Below are 21,429 nucleotides of genomic sequence, written 5' to 3' on the forward strand. Positions count from 1 at the left end.
GTCCCTTGGACTGCAAGGAGATCCAACCAGTCCATTCTGAAGGAGATCAGCCCTGGGATTTCTTTGGAAGGACTGATGCTAAAGCTGAAACTCCAGTACTTTGGCCACCTCATGCGAAGAGTTGACTCATTGGAAAAGACTCTGATGCTGGGAGGGATTGGAGGCAGGAGGAGAAGGGGATGACAGAGGATGAGATGGCTGGATGGCATCACTGACTCGATGGATGTGAGTCTGGGTGAACTCTGGGCGTTGGTGATGGACAGGGAGGCCTGGCGTGCTGCGATTCATGGGGTCGCAAAGAGTCAGACACGACTGAGCGACTGAACTGAACTAAACTGAAGGTATCATTCTGAAATATAGATTCATGGGCTTTGGAGTTTACAGGCTGAAGCAGAATCAGCACTTGAGTAAGACAGAGGGGCGTCTGTGATATAAATTCATTGAAAACCACATGGAAGGAAATGTGTCAATAAAGTAAGCAGATTCTGTCCTGGAGCTGGGATTATGGGTGATTCTTTTCTTTTTTTTTTAACAGACATTTTAGGTGGTATATTTGCAATATAACTTTTTAATTCATTCATTAATTTTTTTGCGGGGTGGGGGGAACTGTTGTGCTGGGTCTTCATTGCTGCACAGGCTTTTCTCTACTTGTGGCGAGCAGGGGCTACTTCCAAGTTGCAGTGCGTGGGTTTCTCATCGTCGTGGCTTCTCTCGTTGTGGAGCACTCGCTCTAGGGAGCAGGGGCTTCCGTAGTTGTGGCACATGGGCTCCAGAGCACAGGCTCAATAGTTGTGGTGCACGGGCTTAGCTGCTCTGGGACATACGGGATCGTCCCATATCAGGGATCGAAACTGTGTCTCCTGCGTTGGCAGGTAGATTCTTTACCACTGAGCCACCAGGGAAGCCCTGTTTTTGTTTCTTTCTAAATTAATTAATTACTTATTTAATTTTTTGACTGTGCTAGATCTTCTCTGCTGCACCGGCTTTTCTCCAGTTGCAGCGAGCAGGGGCTATTCTCCAGTTGCTGTGCTCTGGCTTTTCATTGTAGTGGCTTCTCTTGCTGTGGAACACAGGCTCTAGGTGCATGGGCTTCAGTATTTGTGGCATGAGGGCTCAGTAGTTGCGGTTCCTGGGTTTTAGAGCACAGGCTTAACAGTTGTGGCCCACGGGCTTAGTTGCTCAGTAGCCTATGGGATCTTCCTGGACCAGGGACCAAACCTGCATCTCCTGCTTTGGCAGCAGGATTCTTTACCGCTGATCCACCAAGGAAGCCCCCTGCTTTTCTTTTTATTTAATAGCTCCCATTGCATATGGTAAGCATGTCAATTATATAAGTAGTAGAAGTAAAGAGCAAAGCACTGAAATTCCATTACCCACCACACACCCCCAGCCCCTCTACTCCCTTCTTTACTTAGTTTGTTGTAGATATTTCTAGATGTTTTCTTTAAATCCACCATGGATTGCTTTTATTTATTTATTTATTTTTTTTGGATTGCTTTTAAAACTTAGATGTACAAAAAAAATTTTTTAACCCCCCCCAAAACCTTACTTGTACAATCAGAAAAAGCATGGGGTGAGGAGAGAAAGCAAAAGATTCTCAAAGTGAATCTGGACATCATAGAAGCATAGAGGTTTTTACAAGGTGAGTCTCTCTGTTTGAGGACGAGAAAGTGGGGCTCAGGGTTGGTGGGTGGCCTGCCACGCTCACACGGTTTGTGCCAGCTCCTGGCGCCCAGTGCAGCGTTGCTTCCAGGGTCACATCCCCTAGGGCTCAGGAAGGAGGCGGGAGGCTGAGCTGGAGAGATGTCAGGAAGATGCTCTGGGCTGGGCAGGCTGGGCTGGGGCGATGAGCCTTCTGCCTGTTTGTTCTGGGTACCGGGAGGTGTGGGTGGAGAGACACCCTGGCAGGATGGACCAAAGTCCCCATTTATGGCCTGGGGGGAGTTAATGTGTAATATTCCAGGATATAAGCTGGACTGCAAGGTGAGACCCTGAGCCCAGACCTCCAGGAGCAACCCAGAGCTGCTGTCCGGAGCTGCTACCATGTCGGTGAGAACGCCGGCTCCGAACCTTTACCTGAGTTGGGGTGGGGTGGATGCTGGAGAAAAAGCATCGCTGCCCCTCCAGCTTCAGTTTCCTTATCTGTGTAGGGAGGAAGTTGGACAGATCACTCCGCTGGCCTTTAGCATCAAGGCTCTCTGTTCCCCCCACCACCATTCTGAGTCTGTCTCTTTCCCCCTCCAGCCTGGTTTTCTCATCGGTAATTTATTTGTTTATTTTTTGCCTATCTCTTTCGGCTTACAGGATCTTATTTCCCCAACCAGGGATCAAACATGGGCTAACTTCAGTGGAAGCACTGGAGTCCTAACCTCTGGACAGCCAGGGAATTTCCTCTCAATAACATTAATCGCGGCAACAATGATAACCACTAACACCTCCTGAGCTTTAAAAGATGACGAAATTGAGACTGGAAGGTTAACTTGCCCCAGAGCAAAATCTATAAATTGCAGGGGGTCAAGTGGATCTTCTTCAAGGTCTCTCCCCGATTCTCTGATTCCAAACTCTGCCCTGCCGTAGTCCGCTGTGTGGCCTTGGAGAAATCACTGCTCCTCTCTGAGCCTGTCTCCTGTATTTGGAGAACTGGGTTACAGATGGCATCTTCTGAGGCTGGTGTGTTGCTTTCCTGCGGCTGGCGTAACAAATTTAGTCTCTCACAGTTTTGGAGGCTTGAGGTCTGAAATCCAGGTGTTGGTGGGAACTTTCTCTCTCCGAAGGCTCTAGGGGAGGGTTCTTTCTTGCCTTTTCCAGCTTCTATTTGTTGCCGGCAATCTGTGGTATTCCTGGGCTTGCAGCTGTCTCCCTCCAACCCCTGCCTCTGTCTTCACAGAGCTTCTCTGCGTGTCTGGGTTTCTGGGTCCAAATTTCCTCTTCTTCTAAGGATGTCAGTCATATGGAGTTTGAGGTCCACCCTAAACCACTACGACCTCATCTCAACTTGGTCCTATTTCCAAATAGGCCTCATTCACAGGCTCCAGGGGGACATAGTTTTCTGGGAGAGTCAGCACAGGTGGGATGTGGGCGTGGATGTGACTAGAGGGTCCAACGTGCATGGCATGGTGCCCTCCCCACCCTCTGCCTCTCAGGGAGGACCTTTGTGCCCGACTTCTCCTTCCCCCGATCTCCTCACCCTCCCCTTTCTCTCCTCCTTCTTAAGAGACTTCCTAGTCCAAATCTCTTACACTAAAGAGAGGGTAGCGGGACGTCCCTGGTGGACCAGGCGTGAAGACTCTGCTCTGCCAATGCAGGGGGCACATGTTCAAACCCTGGTCGGGGGACTAAGATCCTACATGCCATGAGGTGAGGCCAAAATATTAAAAGAAAAAAAGGATGGGGGAACCAAGGTCCATAAAGGGGCACCGTTGGCCCCTAGTCACTTGGTTAGTCACCTGACCACTGACACCTGCCTCCACCCAGCTTTGCATCCCCGTCTCTCTCTGTGCTCCAGACCTTACGGAGGGGGCACAGGTTACTAGGCCTGCCCCCTCCCACGGGGATCCCTGTTTGCCCAGATGGACCCCCAAGCCCGGCCTTCCTCTCGCCCCTACCCTGCAGCAGCTCTAGGGGCCCAGATTTTTCTGTCTGAGCCAGGCAGCCTCCAGGAGCTATGGGGGCGGCAAGGGTGCTTCTCCCCACCTCAGTCTCACCCTGACCATCCAGGGAGGAGACCAGAGACTCCTCATGATGCCTGGTGGGGACTGTGCATGCTGCAGGGCCCACACCGTGAAGGGCTGCTCGTTGGCAGGTCACCCATGCTCCTCTGGGAGGGACGGGATAACCTCTCCTAGGGGACTGCTCTCTGTCCTTCTAAGAGAGGCTGAAGGAGGATTTTAATCCATTTTGGCTGGTGATCCACGTGTTACATTAAGCACCCATCTGAGGGGTTAGGCCTCTGAGCGCCACTTTCTCAGAGGCAGTGAAATGCCCCCTATCCTGGGGACATCTGGGCTTCCCTGGTGGCTCAGATGGTAAAGAATCCACCTGATAGGACCTGGGTGCGATCCCTGGGTTGGGAAGATCCCCTGGAGGAGGTAATGGCAACCCACTCCAGTATCCTTGCCTGGAGAATCCCATGGACAGAGGAGCCTGGTGGGCTACAGTCCATGGGGTCGCAAAGAGTCAGACAGGAGTGAGTGACTAACATACAGGGGACATCTGGAGGCATTTTTGGTTGTCACTACTTGGGGGGAGGGTGCTACTGGCATCCGGTGGTTAGAGACCCGGCCTGAGGCTCTACTTCCTACACACACATGACAACCCCACAGCAGAGAATGATTCAGTTGGAAAGTCCAGGGCGCTGAGCCTGGAAAACCCTGCTCTGAAGCATCGTAGGGTCCAACGTGCCATGATGCTCCACCCTCCTGGGCTTGGCATGGCCTCTTTCATGCCTTCCTTTTATTTACTTTATTTTTGGCCATGGCCTGTGGCAGGCAGAATCTTAGTTCCCCGACCAGGAATGGACACTGTGCCCCTGCATGGACGCACAGAGTCTTAACTACTGGACCACCAAGGATGTCCCCAGGCCTCCTTTTAAAATGTACTGACTCCAAGAGAGGGCTTCTCTGGTGGCTCAGTCAGTAAAGAATCCACCTGTAATGCAGGAGATGCAAGAGACCCGGGTTTGATCACTGGGTCAGGAAGATCCCCTGGAGAAGGAAATGGCAACCCACTCCATTATTCTTGCCTGGAGAATCCCATGGACAGAGGAGCCTGGCAGACTACAGTCCATGGGGTCACCAGAGTCAGACACGACTGAGCGACTGAACCACCACCACCAAGAAAACTGGGCAACCCTACACCCATGTAGGAACCCGAGGACTGCCTTTTCCCTTGGTGGAAAGGAGGCAGCTGCCAGCAGGGGAGTCCTAATCTACCCCCTACGGACACTGCCCTTGACTTCAGCAAAGCACTCCAGTCCTGGAAGTTGTTTCAAGGCTTCCCAAGTGAGCTCCCTCCAGAAAAAAAAAAAGACATCAGTGAACAGAAATCCTATAATATAAATGTGTTCTCCTATTAAGTGTTCTAAGTCTTTTGTGGCTGCTGAATCCTGTCTGGCCCAGCCTCACACCCTCCAATCATGGATAACTGGACATTTTCTCAGGCTTGGATCATGAGGTTTGAAAACCCAGCTTCGAGAACCTCCCTTCTAACTATACAAATTCAGGCGCTGCCCAGGTCCTGTGGGAAAATAGGAGCAGAAGGATGCCACAGTAGCAGTAAGTAAGCCTAATGACCACAGCCCCTCGATTTGCTTTTAGTCTGTGCCAAGTCCTATTTGAGGGGCTTCACAAATGGAAGGTCTCATCCTCCAAATCAGGGTGAAGAAGGTGCTGTTAACCTCAGGGCATCCGACAGCATCTGTCACAAGGGTGCTTGGGAACTGGGCTTGAATGAATAAATCAGATCAGCCCATTTTACAGATGAGGAGTGTGCGGTTTACAGAGGGACTTTGATGGACATGTTCAGACATGTGACTGATGGAGTTTTATAGGTTCTCTGTTTGGGATGGGCCTAGACTTGCCTGTCATACAGTTATTTAAAAAAAAATAAAAAAAGATTTGTCTACAATGTGTCTTAATGGCGGTACATGGGATCTTTCTTAGTTTCAGCACGTGGGATCTTTTAGCTGGGGCTTTCGAACTCTTAGTTGCAGCATGTGGCATCTAGTTCCCTGACCAGGGATAGAACCTGGGCCCCCTGCATTGGGAATGTGGAGTCTTAGCCACTGGACCACTAGGGAAGTCCTAATACAGTCATTTTCTATCCATAAAATGACTCCCAAGTTCGTGCAGGAAATAAACGTACCCTTGTTCGTGGGATTTTGCCGAGGGCATTGTGCCTCATCACTTGAACGCATTTAGGAACAGTGAGGTTGGCAGGGGTCACTCTACCCATTTTATAGATGGGCAAACTGAGGTTCCCTCAGCTGGGCCCTATGTCTCCAGATCCAGCTATTCTTCAGGCTGGGGTGGATGAGAGTGAAGCAAAATGGGCAAGAGGGGGCTCCAGGAATCTTTTATCTGAGCTCTCCGGCTTTTTCCCTTCCTGGCTCCAAGGCCTCACATGGGGAGAAGGAGAGGGGGGCCTGGGGCCTGGTTGGGATGGGAGGATGCTGGCGAGTGGGCTTTACCAGCAGAAGAGTGTGATTGATTTGTGTGGGATGTTTCTCTGTTGGCGCAGGGGAAATTTGAGATTGTGAACATGGACATGAAGATGGGGTCAAGCCTGAAGATCAAGGGCAAGATCGCTGACGGCGCTAACGGGTAAGCCCAGGGGAGGGCAGGTGGGGCAGGACAGGGACGGGGCCGGCCACAGAGCTGGCATTGGCTGGGAAGGTGGGGGCAGGCAAGGCAGCCTTGTGAGATGTTGGGACAGTGAGAGTGACCTCTGGCCAGGGCCGTTTGTACATTCTGCTCCTCTCGCACCCCTCCCTCACCCTTGCTGGCTCCATTTGGGCTGCTTTCACATCTGAGGCCAGGTTCGGGGACCTGCAGAATTCACATTGGACGCCATGGCTCAATTCCTTGGCCCCAACGACACGGAAGGGGCAAGTGAGAAATCCCTGAGTCTTTGGCCAGGCCTCTGCGAGTCAGATGCCTCTACTGAAAGCCCCAACCCCCGGGGACACTACCCTCTTGATACTGCTGAAGGACCAGGGACTGGCCTTTCACATGCATTAAACCAGGGATAGCTCAGTTGGTAAAGAATCCACCTGCGATGCAGGAGACCAGGGTTCAATCCCTGGGTCGGGAAGATCTCCTGAAGAAGGAAATGGCAACCCACTCCAGAATTCTTGACCAGGGAGCCTAGCCGCCTAGCCGTGCAGTCCATGATGTCACAAAAGTCAGACTCAGCGACTACAACCAGCACCAAACCAGGGGCACCCACCAGGGGGCGCCTAGTGGTCTCGTTTGCATCCTCTCCATTGGAATCTGAGACCTTTCTCACCTCAGGGGCTACAGGTCAGCGTTAGGCTGTCCCGGGTGCAGGACAAGGGTCAGCATTTCTTGAGACTGATCTCAATCAGTTTTTGATTGGGGAGGGGCAGGCAGAAGCATCGGGTAGGAGCCAAGAGAAAAATCACCTCTTTCTCCTACTTGGGTCCCTCAAGGTTGCAGAAATGTGGGATACCTCTGGCCTGAGTCCTCCCAGTGGAGACACCCTGTGACTCAGAATGTCCCACTCTCAGGAACCGTGAAGGTCTAACCAAGACCCCTTTCTAAAAGATCACACAACTCCTGAGGGCATACCTCCAATGACAGGGAGCTCACCACCTTAGGCATACAACAAATAGTTAAGAACGGCAGTTTTCCCCAAGGATAGACACCTTCATTTCCTGAAATGTCACTATTAGTTAACTTGTCAGGAGCCTTAGTCTGTGCTCTAAATGGAATGTGATACTCCAGTGCCAAGTCCAATCAAATTGTCACCTCCCTTGTTTTAAGGCACAAACCTCAATTAACACAACCTTTGATGATTCTACCAATTTTATGGTCAAGACGCTGCCACCCAAGCTGTTATACCCAGGGCTGGCCCCTTATTCTCACTTCTTACTCCTTCTCTGGCAGCTTTGTGATTAATTTGGGCCAGGGGACAGATAAACTGAACCTGCATTTCAACCCACGCTTTGCTGAATCCACCATCGTCTGCAACTCACGAGATGGCAACAGCTGGGGGGCGGAGCAACGGGACAATCACATGTGCTTCAGCCCAGGGTCAGAAGTCAAGGTGAGGTCAAAGGGGAAAGGGGCCTGAAAACAGATCTCAAGGGGGGAGAACAGATGGTGGGGGCACCCTGGCCTAGACACGTGCTGGGACTGTTTGAGTCACCAGGCATGGCCCCGGCCCATTTCCAGGGCGCCTCCTGCCTCCCTGATGCCCTCCCTCCCACTGCAGCTCATCGTGACCTTCGAGAACAATGAATTCAAGGTGAAGCTGCCAGATGGCCACCAGTTGACCTTTCCCAACAGGCTGGGCCACAGCCACCTGAGCTACCTGGGTGTGCAGAACTTCCTCGTCTCCTCCTTCAAGCTAGAGTGAGGCAGCACCTCACCAGAGAGCAAGACCCGTCCCTGCAAGCAGATTCCTGACCCAGAGCTGTCCTTTCATGTGGGATCAGTGACCCTTGCGATGCACCTACTGTTCCTAATCCTCCGCCCTCATCCCCTGAGGCTCAGAACCAACAAAAGAATCCACCTTTATAGTCTTTCCAACTGTGGTGTTTTCCACTATCTTGATGCTCCTAGCGTCCTCCTGATACAGACAAGGAAACTGAGGCTGCCCAGTGGGGGATGAGCTCCAAACACCCCTGAGCCACTAGTCCTGCCTGCGAGTCCCCTTTTGTCACCAGGACAAGTGCCAAGTTGCTCTGTGGGATTACAGTTCCAGGCACCTGGGCCAGGGGCTGTTCCCGGAACTGCAGATAAGGGCTCCCACCTGGGCTTCTTATCTCAGGGCTATTCATTCCAGTCTGGTTACTCATTACCCCCTGCCTCGGTCCCTCCCCTCACTGGGGGCCCTGGTTGGGTGGTGGGGGGAGTCCTTGGCTTTCCAAACCCAGTGCTGAATGTACTCGAGCAGGTGGCGCAGACACGGTCATCCCAGGTCCTCAAGCATCTCACTGGACACGTTTTATCAAAAAAACCTTTTTAATCAGGACCCAGAGGCAGGTCTGGGGTGCACGGGAAGGTGGGACCCTCCCCCCTCCCAGTGAGGTCACACCTGACGTTTCTGAGGCTTCTGGGACATGGGGCTGGCGATGGGAATGTTGGGGAGGCAGCCGTGGGGGCTCTCAGAAAGGCAGGAGGGACCCTGCTGGGGGCAACTCCAGGATGAGCTGGGGCCGAGGGTCTCTTCAGGAGAGGAGACAAAGGCTCTATGTGGTAGGCTCCCCACCCCCACCCAGCAAGGGCATTTTTCCCAACACAAAGGCTGCACTGTGAGGCTGGGCCCTCCAGCGGGTTGGGGGCCTGGGGTGGAGGGTGGGCCCAGGGAATGGCTACTGGGTCTGGAGGTCCAGAGTGGCAGTGGAGGGAGGCGGGGTGGCTGAGCAGGGTCCAGGGGAACACCTGGGTTCCAGAACAAGCCTGGTCTTCCCTGGCCTCCCTCCCATGTCTGTCCAGCAGAGGTGTGGACAGGTCTGGGGACAACTTGGGTTCTCCCGTCTGTCGTTGGCAAGACCCAGCCGCCAGGGGCTGGGGCTGCATCTGGGCTCCTTGCAGGTGGTGCCCGGAGGCTGACCAGGGTTCTCAGCCTGTGCCCAGCCAATCACACCTTCACCTCGTCATCCTCCTCAGCATCAGCAAACTCGAAGGTGTTGGCCTGCACTGTGCTGGGCACGGGGGTCCTGCTGCCTGCCTGGGATGCCCCCCACTCTTCATCCAGGCTCCCCCAGGAGGCCCGAGCCTGGGACAGCGCCCCCAACCCCTCGGCCCGAGCATCCACCTCAGTGTAGTGGCGGCGGCTTTGGCTGCCACCCGAGACAGCACCCCAGTGCTTGCCGGGGCCCTCATCAGCAGGCGCACGGGGGCCCTCTCCCACCACGCTGGCCCTCGCCTCGGCCACTGGGCCCAACCTGGTGGTTACCCCATTGGGGCAGCGTCCACGAAGTGAGGGGCTTGAGGCAGGGGCCGGGGGGTTTGCAACAGAGGCTGGGGGACTTGCAGCAGGAGCCGGGGCTGGGGTCTCAGCTGCAGAGCCTTCTGAGAGGCTCATGGCCCCCAGGAGCTCAGTGAGGAGAGAGGGCCCAAGGTCGAGGTCCAGGCGGAAGGACAGGAGGGAGTCAGAGCGGCGGAGCTCAGGCTCAGCGGGGAAGGAGCTATCACGGTCTCGGTCACGAGGCTTTTCTGGGCGAGGCAGGCGGGAGATGGTGCAGAACCCGGAGTCCAGGCCTAGAAGAGAAATAGGGACCAGGGTCAGAGCTGGGGGCCCTAACCAGGAATTGGGGAAGGCAGAGCCAGGACCAACACCTGCTTGCGATGTGGCCTTTAACAAACCACCCCCCAATCTGACTGCAGCTTCCTCCATCTTTCCAATACAGTGAACCCCACAGTCTCTTGAGTAATCTTCCTGTCAACCCTGGAAATTGACATAATCCTCATTCCCATTTTGCAGATGAAGAAAGTGAGGCTCAGTTTGGGACGAGGGGAAAGGCTCGCCCAGGGCCACAAAGTCTGATGGGCTGGAGCTGAGCCCGGAGCTCAAACCTCCTGACTCTCAAGCCCAACACTGAACTTGAATGACCCCTGGTCCCCTTCTGTGAACCCAAGCACATGTACTGGTTTGTGGGCACAGGATAGAACCAGCAGCCGGTGTGACAACATAGAAATCAAGACCCAAAGGACAGGCAAATGCCTTCTAAATGCCCTCTGTCTCAGACCCTGGTTCCAGGACTACCAGGCCTGGGACATAGTAGTGGGACCGCAGACCAGTCCTCAGTGGGATTCTGAGCATCACCCCTGGACAGGGAGCACCACAGGAAGCCTCTGGTGGCGGGCAAAGCTGCAGGGCAGGGAACGGTCACCAGGTGGCAGCAGGGGCCCCAGTTCTCAAGTGAGCTGTCCAGGAGGAGCCCAGGTGACACCCACCCCACCCCATGCTGGCAGGAAGGGCTTCTGAGGGGTTTTCCAAATCTGTCAAATTACAGGAACCTCTGTTCAAATAACAACAGAGCAACAGCTCCCGTGTCCTGAGCACCTACTGTGTGTGAGATTATAGGCCACAATCGAATATGTGTTATCATTTCACTGAATCTTAGCAGTGACCCTATGTGCCCATTATATAGGCCAGGACTTGACTTCACAGAGGTCAATGTGCTCACTGAGAATCAGGCAGAACCAGGATTTGAATCCAGGGCCCTGGCTCTCCACCTCTCCACTGTATTGTTCTGACACAAGGGAGCTGCTTCCATTGAAGCAGGCAAGGGATAGGGGAAGGAGGGTGGTGGGCTGGCTTAGCCGAGGGCCCAGAGAAGGGGAGGCAGCTTAGGGGCAGGCAGAACTCAACCCCCACCTCATCACCTCTCAACCTCAGTGTTTTGGGGAGTGAACTGGTTCCCGCCCTGTGACCCACCCTTGCCATTCACGATCTCAGGTTTGGGTCTGACTTCCATGGAGACCAAACTACTGTGGGGAAGAGCTCACTTGGGAGGGTTGGCTGAACCTTCAAACCCGCTGCACCTCAGCCCCTGAAAAATGGGCAGACAGCGCAGGGCCTCACCGTAAGCAGAGTGGCCGTCCGTGGAGCTGGCAGGGCTGCGGTCAAAACTGAGCTTGCCCACCACGAGGCTGTCGTAGGCCGCCTGGTTGAGCTGAGGCAGGGAGATGGCGTTCTTGATGATGGGGGAGATGGCCGGTGGAGCAGGCGAGGGTGCGGGCGGAGAAGCCATCCTCCGGGGCGGGGCCCCCACCCTCCGCACCAGCTGCAGCTTCTTGGCCAGGAAGCCCCGGGGCGAGCGGTGGGTGCTCCCTGAGCCGCCACCATGGTTGCTGAGGAAGGAGGTGTCACCGAAGACATCCCCGCCGCGGCCCACGTGCATGGTGTGGCGGAAATCCCCAAGCGGGGGGCTGATCATGTCCGCGGTCAGCCGCTTCTTCCCCTGCGAGCTGGACACCCAGCCCACGGGTGAGAGCTTGCCCAGGTTCATGGCCGGGGCTCCTCCGGCCCCCTGGGGGCCCGGCATCGGCTCTGGCTGTTCACAGCTGCTGGTCCATGCTCACCGGGGCCTGGGGAGAGTGCTAGGCTAGGTGAAGGGTCCACTTCTCAGCTCCCTCCTTCTTGGTGGGAGGGGGTGGACAGAGGCTGCCCCTCTGTGCTAAGGTGCTGCCCCTACATGCTGAGGCTGTGGGGGGTCCATGGCTTGTCTGCCCCGAGGCCTGGCTCCCAGTCCCGTGGAAAGAGCTGCAGATGTTCTGGCCAAGGACATAGATGGCACCAAACGTGCCTCAGACGTAGACAGTCCTTCTTCTGCCCAGGAGTGGAGACCTAAGAGAAAGAAGGTAGTGGAGGGCCTGGGGGCATCTTGGTCCAAATAATAACAGCTAAAGAGAATAAATGAGGATCATGGAGAAAATGCTGAACAGACCCGCAGAGGAGGCCATGTGTCATGATTCCTCATCCAGGAAATTTAAGAGCAGGTGAAACAGTCCCATGACAGAAGAGCCTGGCGGGCTACAGTCCATGGGGTCGGGCAGGGCTTAGCAACCAACAACAACAAAACAAAACAACAGTGATAGAAATCGGAATTGTGATTGCCTTTGAACAGATATAGACTGGGAGGGGGCACAAAAAATTCACGGAGCTGTGCTCTTCTTCAACTGTATACTGGTTAAAACCTATGAATGGTCATTATATGGTCCCCATTGATGAAGCACCTACTGAGTGCCAATGACTTACGTTCATCACTCATTTAACCTCGAGGGAGGCACTATAGGCTTCAGAGGAGACACGGAAGCCCAAAGAAATGAAGGGATTTGCCTGAGGCTACACAGTAGGCAATGGTGAAGCAGAGCCTCCAACCCCAGAGCCCTTGAGCCCCAAGCTACACTGCCTCCTGCTGGCGGGTGGAGTTAAGTCACCTTCCTTCTTGGGTTAAACTGTCTTCCCCTCACAGAGGCTAGGAGGTGACGGCCAAAGGCTTTATGAACTGCTGTGTAACCAGCAGAACCCTTCACTTTCTGATGCTTCCTGGAAAAAGGATCCTGTGGTCAAAAGTGGTTTTTCCAGCTGCTTATTACATGTCTGAGCACACTCAAGGCTCTGAGAAGGCCCGCAGGAAGAACATTATATTTTTTTCGAACTGATGTCAAGGCCTTGTTACCAGGGAACAAGTTTTGGAAAAAGCTCAGCTGGTGCCAAAAGCTGTTCTTTGCCTACTCCCTTCTGTCCTGATCTCTTCCTCACCCTCCTCCCCCATCCCAATCTTCTCTAAGCTTCCCTTGGTTTGACATCACCCCTTCTAGTACCCTAAGAGTATACACTGGAGGACACCTATGAACCTATGCTCCCATATTTGGTTTTCCTGTGGCCCGGAGAGGCCAAGCTTCTTCAAGGTCACGTCAAGAGAACCAGTAGGGATGTCATTTCAGAGCCTCTGACTCACGTGGCTTTTAGTGGCTCGTGGAGCCCTGTCTTGTCTCTCCAGATCGCAACACACTCTAAGGGTGGGGCCTGGATTTTCCTGCCTCCCTCCCTCCAGCGCTCAGCTTGGGCTCTGCACACGGCCAAGTGCCCAATCAGTACCAGGAATTCTCTGTGATACCTTCATGCCAAAGGCTCACCCTTGCCACCGTCCGAGTGAGGGCAGGTAGAGGATTTAGTGGCCTCACAGTGTGACCTTGGGCAAGTCATTTACCTGCCCAGACCTGGGACCTGAGCTGATAAAAGTTGATAATGATTCTTAACACCTAGATCTGAGCGTCAACTTAAAAAAAAAAAATTGCTGCCACCTCCAAGCATAAAAATCTCAATACTGCCCTTCAAATGTTATTTGAAATTCAAAATAGGTTAAATAACAAGATAAAAACAAAGGAGGCAAGAAGACAAAGCTTGCTTTGTTTTCTGACTGCATTCTCTTTCCTTCCCACCATGGGATCCTCCCCCAACCCTGACTCCTCCCCCACAGCGGGGGGCGGGGGGTATCTGAATCATTCCTTTCCCTGGCACCCCCGGCACCAAGATGTCCTCATGGAATGTTTGCCGAAGTAATGAAGTGCTCTGCAGTTGGCCAACCACTGCATGATGTCATCTGATTCTCCAACAGCCCCGAAGCTGGAGGGTTAGCCCATTTTACAGGAAGAGCCAAGGCTTGGAGAGAAGGAACTTGGCCAGGGTCATGTGGCAGGTACCTCGCATGGGCCATTTCCTTGCTCTGCTGAGGACTGAATCTGGGGACAGAGGGGAGGGAACTGGTGGGGGGGGGGCGGAGTGTCATTCTGAAATGTCACGAGGAGAGGTCACTATGTCCATCATGTGGCCACACCTACTTCTCCCCAGCCCCTCCTTTCTCAGCAAAAGGGGTCCTGGTCCCCACCCCACCACTGTGGCCACTTGGACTTGAGACATCAGCTTCTGCCCGAGTCTTATGATAAGCCCATGTCTCAAATGCCTCTGGGCACCTCCAGAAGGTCTCCACCCTGCCCACTGTTGTAGGGACACCCGCGGCACTGTGCAGCCGAGGACAGGACACTGCTACTGGGGACCTGTTTTCCCATGTGCAAAACAAGGCTGGTCCTCTCCCAGGAGAGTTTTAAGAGTGGAAAGCGCTATAATTAAACCCTTGGATCCTGAAGCAGGGCTGGGTTCAAAGCCAACATTCTTACACTAATCATGTCTCTCATTCTGGAGAGACAGAAGGAGAGGCTCCAACCTTGATGTAGCCTATTTGGCCCTTGAAGCTGATCATCAGGTATCACTGGTGATTAGGTGTGCCCCACCTGGCCCTGGAGTAAGCAGGGCTCTGGCTGTCCAGGTATGTGGCCTCTCTTTGCTCCCCAACCCAGGAATACTACCTGCTAATGCTCACAAACACCCATTTTACAGACGGAAAAAACGAGACATGAAAAGGAAACTGACTTGTCCCAGGTTGGAGAGCAAAACGAGGCGTAGCCAGGAATCTCCTCAGGATTCTACTGTTGTTAGTTGCTCAGCCTTGTCTGATTCTTTGTGGCCCCATGGACTGTAGCCCACCAGACTCCTTGGTCCCTGGGATTTTCCAGGGAAGAAAAATGGAATGAGTTGTCATTTCCTCCTCCAGGGGCTCTTCCCGACCTAGGGATCAAACCTGCATCTCCTGGGTCTCCTGCATTGCAGGTGCATTCTTTACCTGTTGAGCCATTGGGGAAGTCAGGAGTCTACCAACCTCAACAGTAAATGCCAGGAGAGTGGGTGAAGGCTCCAGGAGTGCTGAGCAGATGCCCAGCCGCTGAGCACAGAAGGGCAGGCCAGGGAGGCAGGAGACGCAGCCCTGCAGATTCAGTTTACCCTACAGATAGTCAGGCCTGGGTACTTGGTAGGAGCTTACTCAATAGCAGTGGTGACCACAAGGACAAGGTTTGGGGCCGGAACTAGGGACCTCGCGGTTAGGAGAGGCCAACAGGGGCCGCTGTGGAAGTGCATGTGGTTGGAGGAGGCCAAGGGCCGTCTGATGGCTGTGGGGGAGGGGGCAGAGGCAGGGGTGAGACGCGGGTGGGGGTGGCGGAACCCTAGGGCTCACCTGGGAGTCACCCGCAGGCCCCTAGGGGGCACCACCTCTCATCCTGGAAGCCACTCCCTGCTCACAGCACCCCGCCCGCAGTGTCCAGCTGGGTAGTAACACCATCCTTACCGCTGGACGGAGGGACCCTGTCTCCGTTAGGGCTGTTCTAGCCTCCCCGAATAAGGGGTTAACTTTCTGGGGGCTGCCTTTTCATGCTCCTCAAAGTCCAGCCATTTCAAGAGGCAGAAACGGAGCCGAGAAAAAGGACAGCACGTTGTCCACAGTGGCAGCGGAGACCCTGTTCTCAGGCCGTCAAGGGGGACAGTAGGAAGGAGCAACATGGACCCCAAGTTAGAGCCGAATCAGCCTTTGACGCCGAGGCTGATTGGCCTAAAGGCAGGGTCTCCCCAAGTCCTCGGCTCCAGACCCTGCGCCGCGTTTTGCCCAGCTGTGGCCTCCGCGGGCCAGCCCTTTGGCCACTCTGAGCCTCAGTTTCCCGATCCAGAAAAGGGGCTTCAAACTTCGTGAGTCTCGGTTGGCTTGGCGAGAACAGAACAGTCTCGAGGGCAGTGGGGATGGGAAGTCCCGGAAAGATTTTGGCCAGAAAACATTCCCTTTGGGAGGAACGAGGTTAGAATGTTGGAGGGTCGTCGCTCCGCGGGGAAGAGGGCAGCTGGCTGCCTTGGCCCGAGGGGAACCGGACGGGATGACCTCACCCGCCGCTGGGGCCTGGAATGCGGCGGTTGGGGAGGGGGCAGGGTGCCTGGACCATCTCCCCGGCGGTCCCCCCCACTTCCCGCTCTCCCCGCCAGCCTCGCCAAGGGGCCCGACATTCCGACACATGCCCCACTCCCCGTTCCTTCCCTTCTTTTCCCAGGGCAGGAAGGAGCGTAGACGGCCTTCTGCTCGCCCCCTCCTCCCGCAACCCGCTTTACCTTCCAATTCTCTGCCGCTCTCTACTCGCCGGGACCAGCGCGAAACAACCCGAAAACTTGGAGCGTCCCCGTGCCGCTCCCGCGGCCGGCGCTCCCGGCCTGTCCCTTGGCACTCGGGGCGATCTTTGGCAGGCTGGCCCCCTCCCCCGCCCCGGTCCCAAGAACCTAGGGGGTGCCAAGACCTTTCGGCGCCGCGATCCCCCTGCCCGCGTCCACGCCCACCCTGGGCTGGACGACCAGCGGGCCAGCTCGCGGTTACCTTCTCTCCGCGCGCCCCGGGAGCCGGGGGTGAAGGGCGGACGCGGCGGCGGCGGCAGCGTGTCCCCGCGCGCAGCCCTGGCGAGTGGCTGGGCCGGTCTGCGCCGCCCTGGCCGCGGGCTCCGCGGGCTGGCTCCGGGGGCGGGGGCGGGGTGTGGGCGCGCTCCCTCCTCCCGCCTCTCTGCTCCAGGCCGCGGGCGGGGCGGGGCCCCCAGTCCCGGGCACCGATCGGGCCGCCCCGAGCGGCGACTGCGAAAGCTGGAGGGGGCGCCAGGTCAGGCTCTTTTAGGCCAGGGGGAACCAGGAACGTGCGGGTTGCCCGGGCGAGGTGACTCGGGTCCCCAGCTCCCAAACCCTCTCCCACCGTCTCCTCGCAGGGCCTTGGGGTGACTGACGTGACAACTTCGCTTGCTGGGCTCTCCAGCCGCTCCCTGTGGGAGTCTGGGGAACCTGGAAGCCAGATCTGCGAGGCCCTGTACTCCCGACTCCTGCTTAAACCTTAAGTTCTATAAGCTGGGATACCCACTCCCTTTCTCCTAACCCCCCTTTCCTTTTTACTCCAGTACAGCTCCCCCACCCCCACCCCCACCCCGCGGTTACCAGAACACAGACATGAGCCACACTGGGGCCAGGCCACTGGTCGAGTGGTGTGGTGTTGTGGTCAAGGCTGTGGAGGCTGGAACCCAACAGCCTGGTTTCCTATCCTGTGCTGCTCTCTGCTTAGCCTTTCGGTGCCTTGGTTTTCCCATCTGTAAAATGGGATAATAACAGCAGGCATAAGATGTTATGTGGCTCAGTGTTCTCTGCTGTGTCAGCACCTAGCAGACTTGCTGAACAATTAATTACATGAGGTCACATCTCCGATGGGTGGGTTCCCGAAGCTTCATTGAGCACTCCTCAACTCCACCCATGAGGGTCAGGGAATCAGCCAGGCACAGGACTCTGTGCTGTCCTCAAGGAGGGGAGATGGATCTCTCTCTGATCCCCAGCTTATGCTGTTTCAATGTTCCCTAAGAGTTGGACACAACTTAGAGACTAAACAGCAGGAACAATATTCCTCTTGGACCGTGAGCCTCCTAAGGACAAGCGGGAAGATCTGGGGGCTGTTCTTGCACACAGCCCCATAACATAGTCCACAAGAGAGGGGCGGGGCTCAGCAAGGTGTCCTGGAAGAGGTGATACCTGAGTTAAGCTGTAAAGGACACACAGGCAGAGGGAAGGGCAGTGGGAATGTGCACACACCTGGCAAGAGACAGAACAAGCAAAGGCTTAGAACTAAGGATCCGCTTGCAGGAGGCAGGTGTGGCTGGAGGAGGAGGGGCCGTATTTACACACACATGGAAAGAGGAGCTTTTTTGGCTGCACCTCCTTCATGTGTGTGCTCAGTCGCTTCAGTTGTGTCTGACTCTTTGCGACCCCATGACTGTAGTCCACCAGGCTCCTCTGTCCATGGGATTCTCCAGGCAAGAATACCGGAGTAGGTTGCCACTTCCTCCAGGGATCTTTCCAACCCCGGGATGGAGTCTCTTATGCCTCCTGTCTTGGTGAAAGTGAAGTGAAAGTGAAAGTCACTCAGTCCTGTCTGACTCTTTGCAACCCCATGGACTATACAGTCCATGGAATTCTCCAGGCCATAATACTGGGGATCGAACCCAGATCTCCCACATTGCAGTCAGATTCTTTACCAGCTGAGCCACAAGGGAAGCCCCCTACCTTGGTAGGTAGATTCTTTACCACTAGTGCCACTTGGGCTCCCAGAATGCACATGCTAGCCACCAAGGGAGGAGGTTATTTCCCCAGCAGGACAGATGGGGAAACTGAGGTTTAGATAATTCCAGCACTTACTGAGGTAACAGCAGGACTGAGAGTTGGACATGACTTAGCAACTAAACAACATCAGAACAATAACCAGGCCCTATCGCCCCTCACCTGCTCATCATTGAATCCATATGAGATCCCTGTAGGGACAATACTGCCATCATGTCCATTTTGCAGAGAAGCAAAATGACTTTCCCAAAGCCTCCAGCTGTGGCAAGTTGTCCTTATGTCCTGGTTTGCCCAGGAGAGTCCCACATGATGCCCAATATCCCAGCATAATTATTAATAAGACTTCCTTTCACTCTCAAAGATGACCTGGTTGGACAATAAATTATACATCACTTTAGTCAGAAGATTGTCCAGAGCATCTGGCAAAGGAAGCAGTTTGGTGTGATGTCAGAGGCCCTCAATGAATTAAAAAAACTAAGATCATGGCATCAGGTCCCATCACTTCATGGCAAATAGAAGGGACAAAGTGGAAGCAGTGACAGATTTTGTTTTCTTGGACTCCGAAATCACTGCTTATGGTGAATGCAGCCTTGAAATTAAAAGACACTTGCTCCTTGGAAGAAAAGCTATGACAAACCTAGACAGCGTATTAAAAAGCAGAGACATCATTTCACCGACAAAGGTCTGTATAGTAAAGGTTTGGCTTTTCCAGACGTTATGTATGGATATGGGAGTTGGACCATAAAGAAGGTTGAACGCCGAAAAATGGACACTTTTGAATTGTGGTGCTGGAGAAGACTCTTGAGAGTCCCTTGGACTGCAAGGAGATCAAACCAGTCAATCCTAAAGGAAATTGACCCTGAATATTCACTGGAAGTACTGATGCTGAAGCTGAACCTCCAATACTTTGACCACCTGATGTGAAGAGCCGACTCATTAGAAAAGCCCCTGATGCTGGGGAAGACTGAAGGCAAAAGGAGAAGAGGGTGGCAGAGGATGAGATGGTTAGATAGCGTCACCAACTCAATGCACATGAATCTGAGCAAACTGGGAGACAGTGAAAGACAGGGAAGCCTGGCGTGCTGCCGTCCATGGGGTCACAAAGAGTTGGACACGACTTAGCGAACTTCCTACTTTGTGCCAGTCACTTTGTCTCTGCTAGCTCATTGTAAGGCACTCTGTGAGTCAGAAATTCTGCACCTCATTTTACAGATAGGTAAACTGAGGCCAGAGGCACTTCCCCTCTTTCTAAGCCTCCCTCCAGATAGAAGTACTTCTCTATGTAGGCTGCATTCCTGTTCCTGGCTCCACTCCTGATTGAAGGATCCAACTCAGTTTTTTTTTTCTGGAAATGGGAGAAAGGGAGGAGTCTGGGCATCCTCGTGAAAGATGCAGGGATGGACAGTCCTCATTTCCCGTGGTTTTCTCCTCTCCCAATTTCCTGTGGTCCTCTTCTTTACCTTGTCAAGGGACTGTGCCCAGGAGTGCAGGGGTTAACCCTGGCAGAGCTATAATCACCGTGCAGAATGCAGAACAAATGCCTCCCAGCTGGGGACTGAGAGCTGCTAGGTGGGACTGGCTGCCTGGAGTTTAGAAGGCCCCCTCCTCCCCTGTCCTGAGGAACCAGGCCCCTTGGACTGTAATCACAGAGCTCAGCTGCTCCCTCAGTTCACCCTGCAGGCTGGGTGGGCTGAGGCACGGGGCTTATGGGAAGGAGGCGGTCTCTGGGCAGGGAGTCCTCTCTGGCGCTCAAGTGGAGGAGGCAGGGCACAGCTAACGGGGTTGCCTCCCCTTTGGGGACCCAGGAATACCAGTGGCTGCCCACCAGGCTCCAGTGAGGTTTGGCGGGGGAGCCTTGAGCTGAGGGAGTTGGCCACATATTTCAGCCTGCATCCCAGCCACTCCCTAGAGGGTGCATCCTTTCCATCCCGAAGTCTGGCTTGGCTTTTGGTCAGCTTATGCACATGCTCATTGACCGATTCGATTGGTCTTCTCAGTCTTCTGTCTTTTTTTTTTTTTTTTTTGGAGATGCCATGCAGTATGTGGGATCTTAGTTCTGCAGCCAGATAGGGTTCTAACCTGTGCCCCCTGCAGTGGAAGCTCAGAGTCCTAACCACTGGACTGCCAGGGAATTCCCAGTGAGGACTGCCTTTTGAGTGTCCACTCATCTATCCACCACCCACACTCCTATCCATCCATCTACTTATCCTTCTACCCATCTGTTTAACCACCAATTTACCCATCCATCTGTTAACCTACCACTCACACCCATCCAGTCACCTAACTACTTACTAATCTTCAGTTGACCCACTGCCTACACCCTTACTCATTATCTATCTACCCCCACCGATCCATCCATCTACCCGCCCACCCCTCTTCCCACCCCTATCCATTTACCCACCCATATATCTTCCCCCACCTTTCCATCCAGTATCCTTGTTCTACTGCCAACAACCCCCACTGTCTACCCCTTGCTTGTCCCTCCATGGTCTCATGCACTCGTTTGCCTGTCCATCCTATGATAACCTTATATCAACTCACACCTGGCCTCTGCTGACCAGCATGAGTTTCTGAGCATGTCCTTATTTTTCTCACAGGCACACACCTCCCTCACCTTCATCAATGGGTCACCCTTAGGCAAAACATCCTTGAAAACTGCTTTGCAATATCATCTCCCCATGGCCAGCATAAGAAGCAGGTCCTTGTCACCCCAACTTGTCTGCACCGTCACGAGGGCAGGTACACCCCTCCTTGGACCTCTCCAGGAACACTCTCTATGGGCTGGACTCCTGGCAGGGGCTCAGACAGACCTGGGCATTGCAGGGAAGTGGGCGGCATTGCAGGGAAGTGGGCGGCATTGCGTTCTCCAAGTGATCTATGCTGTGGGTTAGTTCCCCAGCCTGGGGAGACTGGCAGTGGGGCCAAGGGTGCCATCCCCATGTTTCTCAATTCTAGCATCCAGCATGCATTTCCAAATCAGACCAACCCAAGTTCAAATCCTGGCTTTGCCTCTCACTAGCACAGGGGTCCCCAACCTCTGGGATCTAATGCCTGATTATCTGAGGTGGAGCTGATATAATAATAATAGAAATAAAGTGCACAATAAATATAATGCACTTAAATCATTCTGAAACCACTCCCCACCCCAATTCCAGGGGAAAATTGTCTTCCATGAAACTGGTCCCTGTTGCCAAAAGGTTGGGGACCTCTGCCCTAGCA

The 21,429-nt window shown here is 54.2% G+C and overlaps 2 protein-coding genes across 6 annotated transcripts; one reads left to right on the forward strand and one right to left on the reverse strand.

Moving 5' to 3' along the window:
- Nucleotides 1-1,942: 1,942 nt before the first annotated feature.
- On the forward strand, nucleotides 1,943-8,270 carry LGALS2 (galectin 2). Of its 3 annotated transcripts, none has more exons than XM_027540856.1 (4): nucleotides 1,943-2,049; nucleotides 6,238-6,320; nucleotides 7,626-7,785; nucleotides 7,954-8,270. In XM_027540856.1, the coding sequence occupies exons 1-4, from the start codon at nucleotides 2,044-2,046 to the stop codon at nucleotides 8,095-8,097; spliced, it is 393 nt and encodes a 130-aa protein (XP_027396657.1). In that variant the 5' UTR covers nucleotides 1,943-2,043; the 3' UTR covers nucleotides 8,098-8,270. The 3 variants fall into 3 exon arrangements, with proteins under 3 accessions (XP_027396657.1, XP_027396659.1, XP_027396658.1); XM_027540858.1 differs by having other exon boundaries at nucleotides 7,914-8,003; XM_027540857.1 differs by lacking the exon at nucleotides 1,943-2,049 and adding an exon at nucleotides 5,150-5,273.
- Nucleotides 8,271-8,686: 416 nt separating this feature from the next.
- CDC42EP1 (CDC42 effector protein 1) lies at nucleotides 8,687-16,541 on the reverse strand. 3 transcript variants are annotated; one of them, XM_027540853.1, is made up of 3 exons: nucleotides 16,445-16,541; nucleotides 11,275-12,039; nucleotides 8,687-9,947 (listed from the first exon to the last, which is right to left on the reverse strand). In XM_027540853.1, exons 2-3 carry the CDS (start codon nucleotides 11,735-11,737, stop codon nucleotides 9,325-9,327), a joined length of 1,086 nt encoding a protein of 361 aa, XP_027396654.1. In that variant the 5' UTR covers nucleotides 11,738-12,039; nucleotides 16,445-16,541; the 3' UTR covers nucleotides 8,687-9,324. The 3 variants fall into 3 exon arrangements, with proteins under 3 accessions (XP_027396654.1, XP_027396656.1, XP_027396655.1); XM_027540855.1 differs by having other exon boundaries at nucleotides 16,186-16,539; XM_027540854.1 differs by lacking the exon at nucleotides 16,445-16,541 and having other exon boundaries at nucleotides 11,275-16,165.
- Between the last annotated feature and the right edge of the window lie 4,888 nt (nucleotides 16,542-21,429).

Source organism: Bos indicus x Bos taurus, chromosome 5, assembly GCF_003369695.1.
Source record: "Bos indicus x Bos taurus breed Angus x Brahman F1 hybrid chromosome 5, Bos_hybrid_MaternalHap_v2.0, whole genome shotgun sequence".
Classification (NCBI taxonomy): domain Eukaryota; kingdom Metazoa; phylum Chordata; class Mammalia; order Artiodactyla; family Bovidae; genus Bos; species Bos indicus x Bos taurus.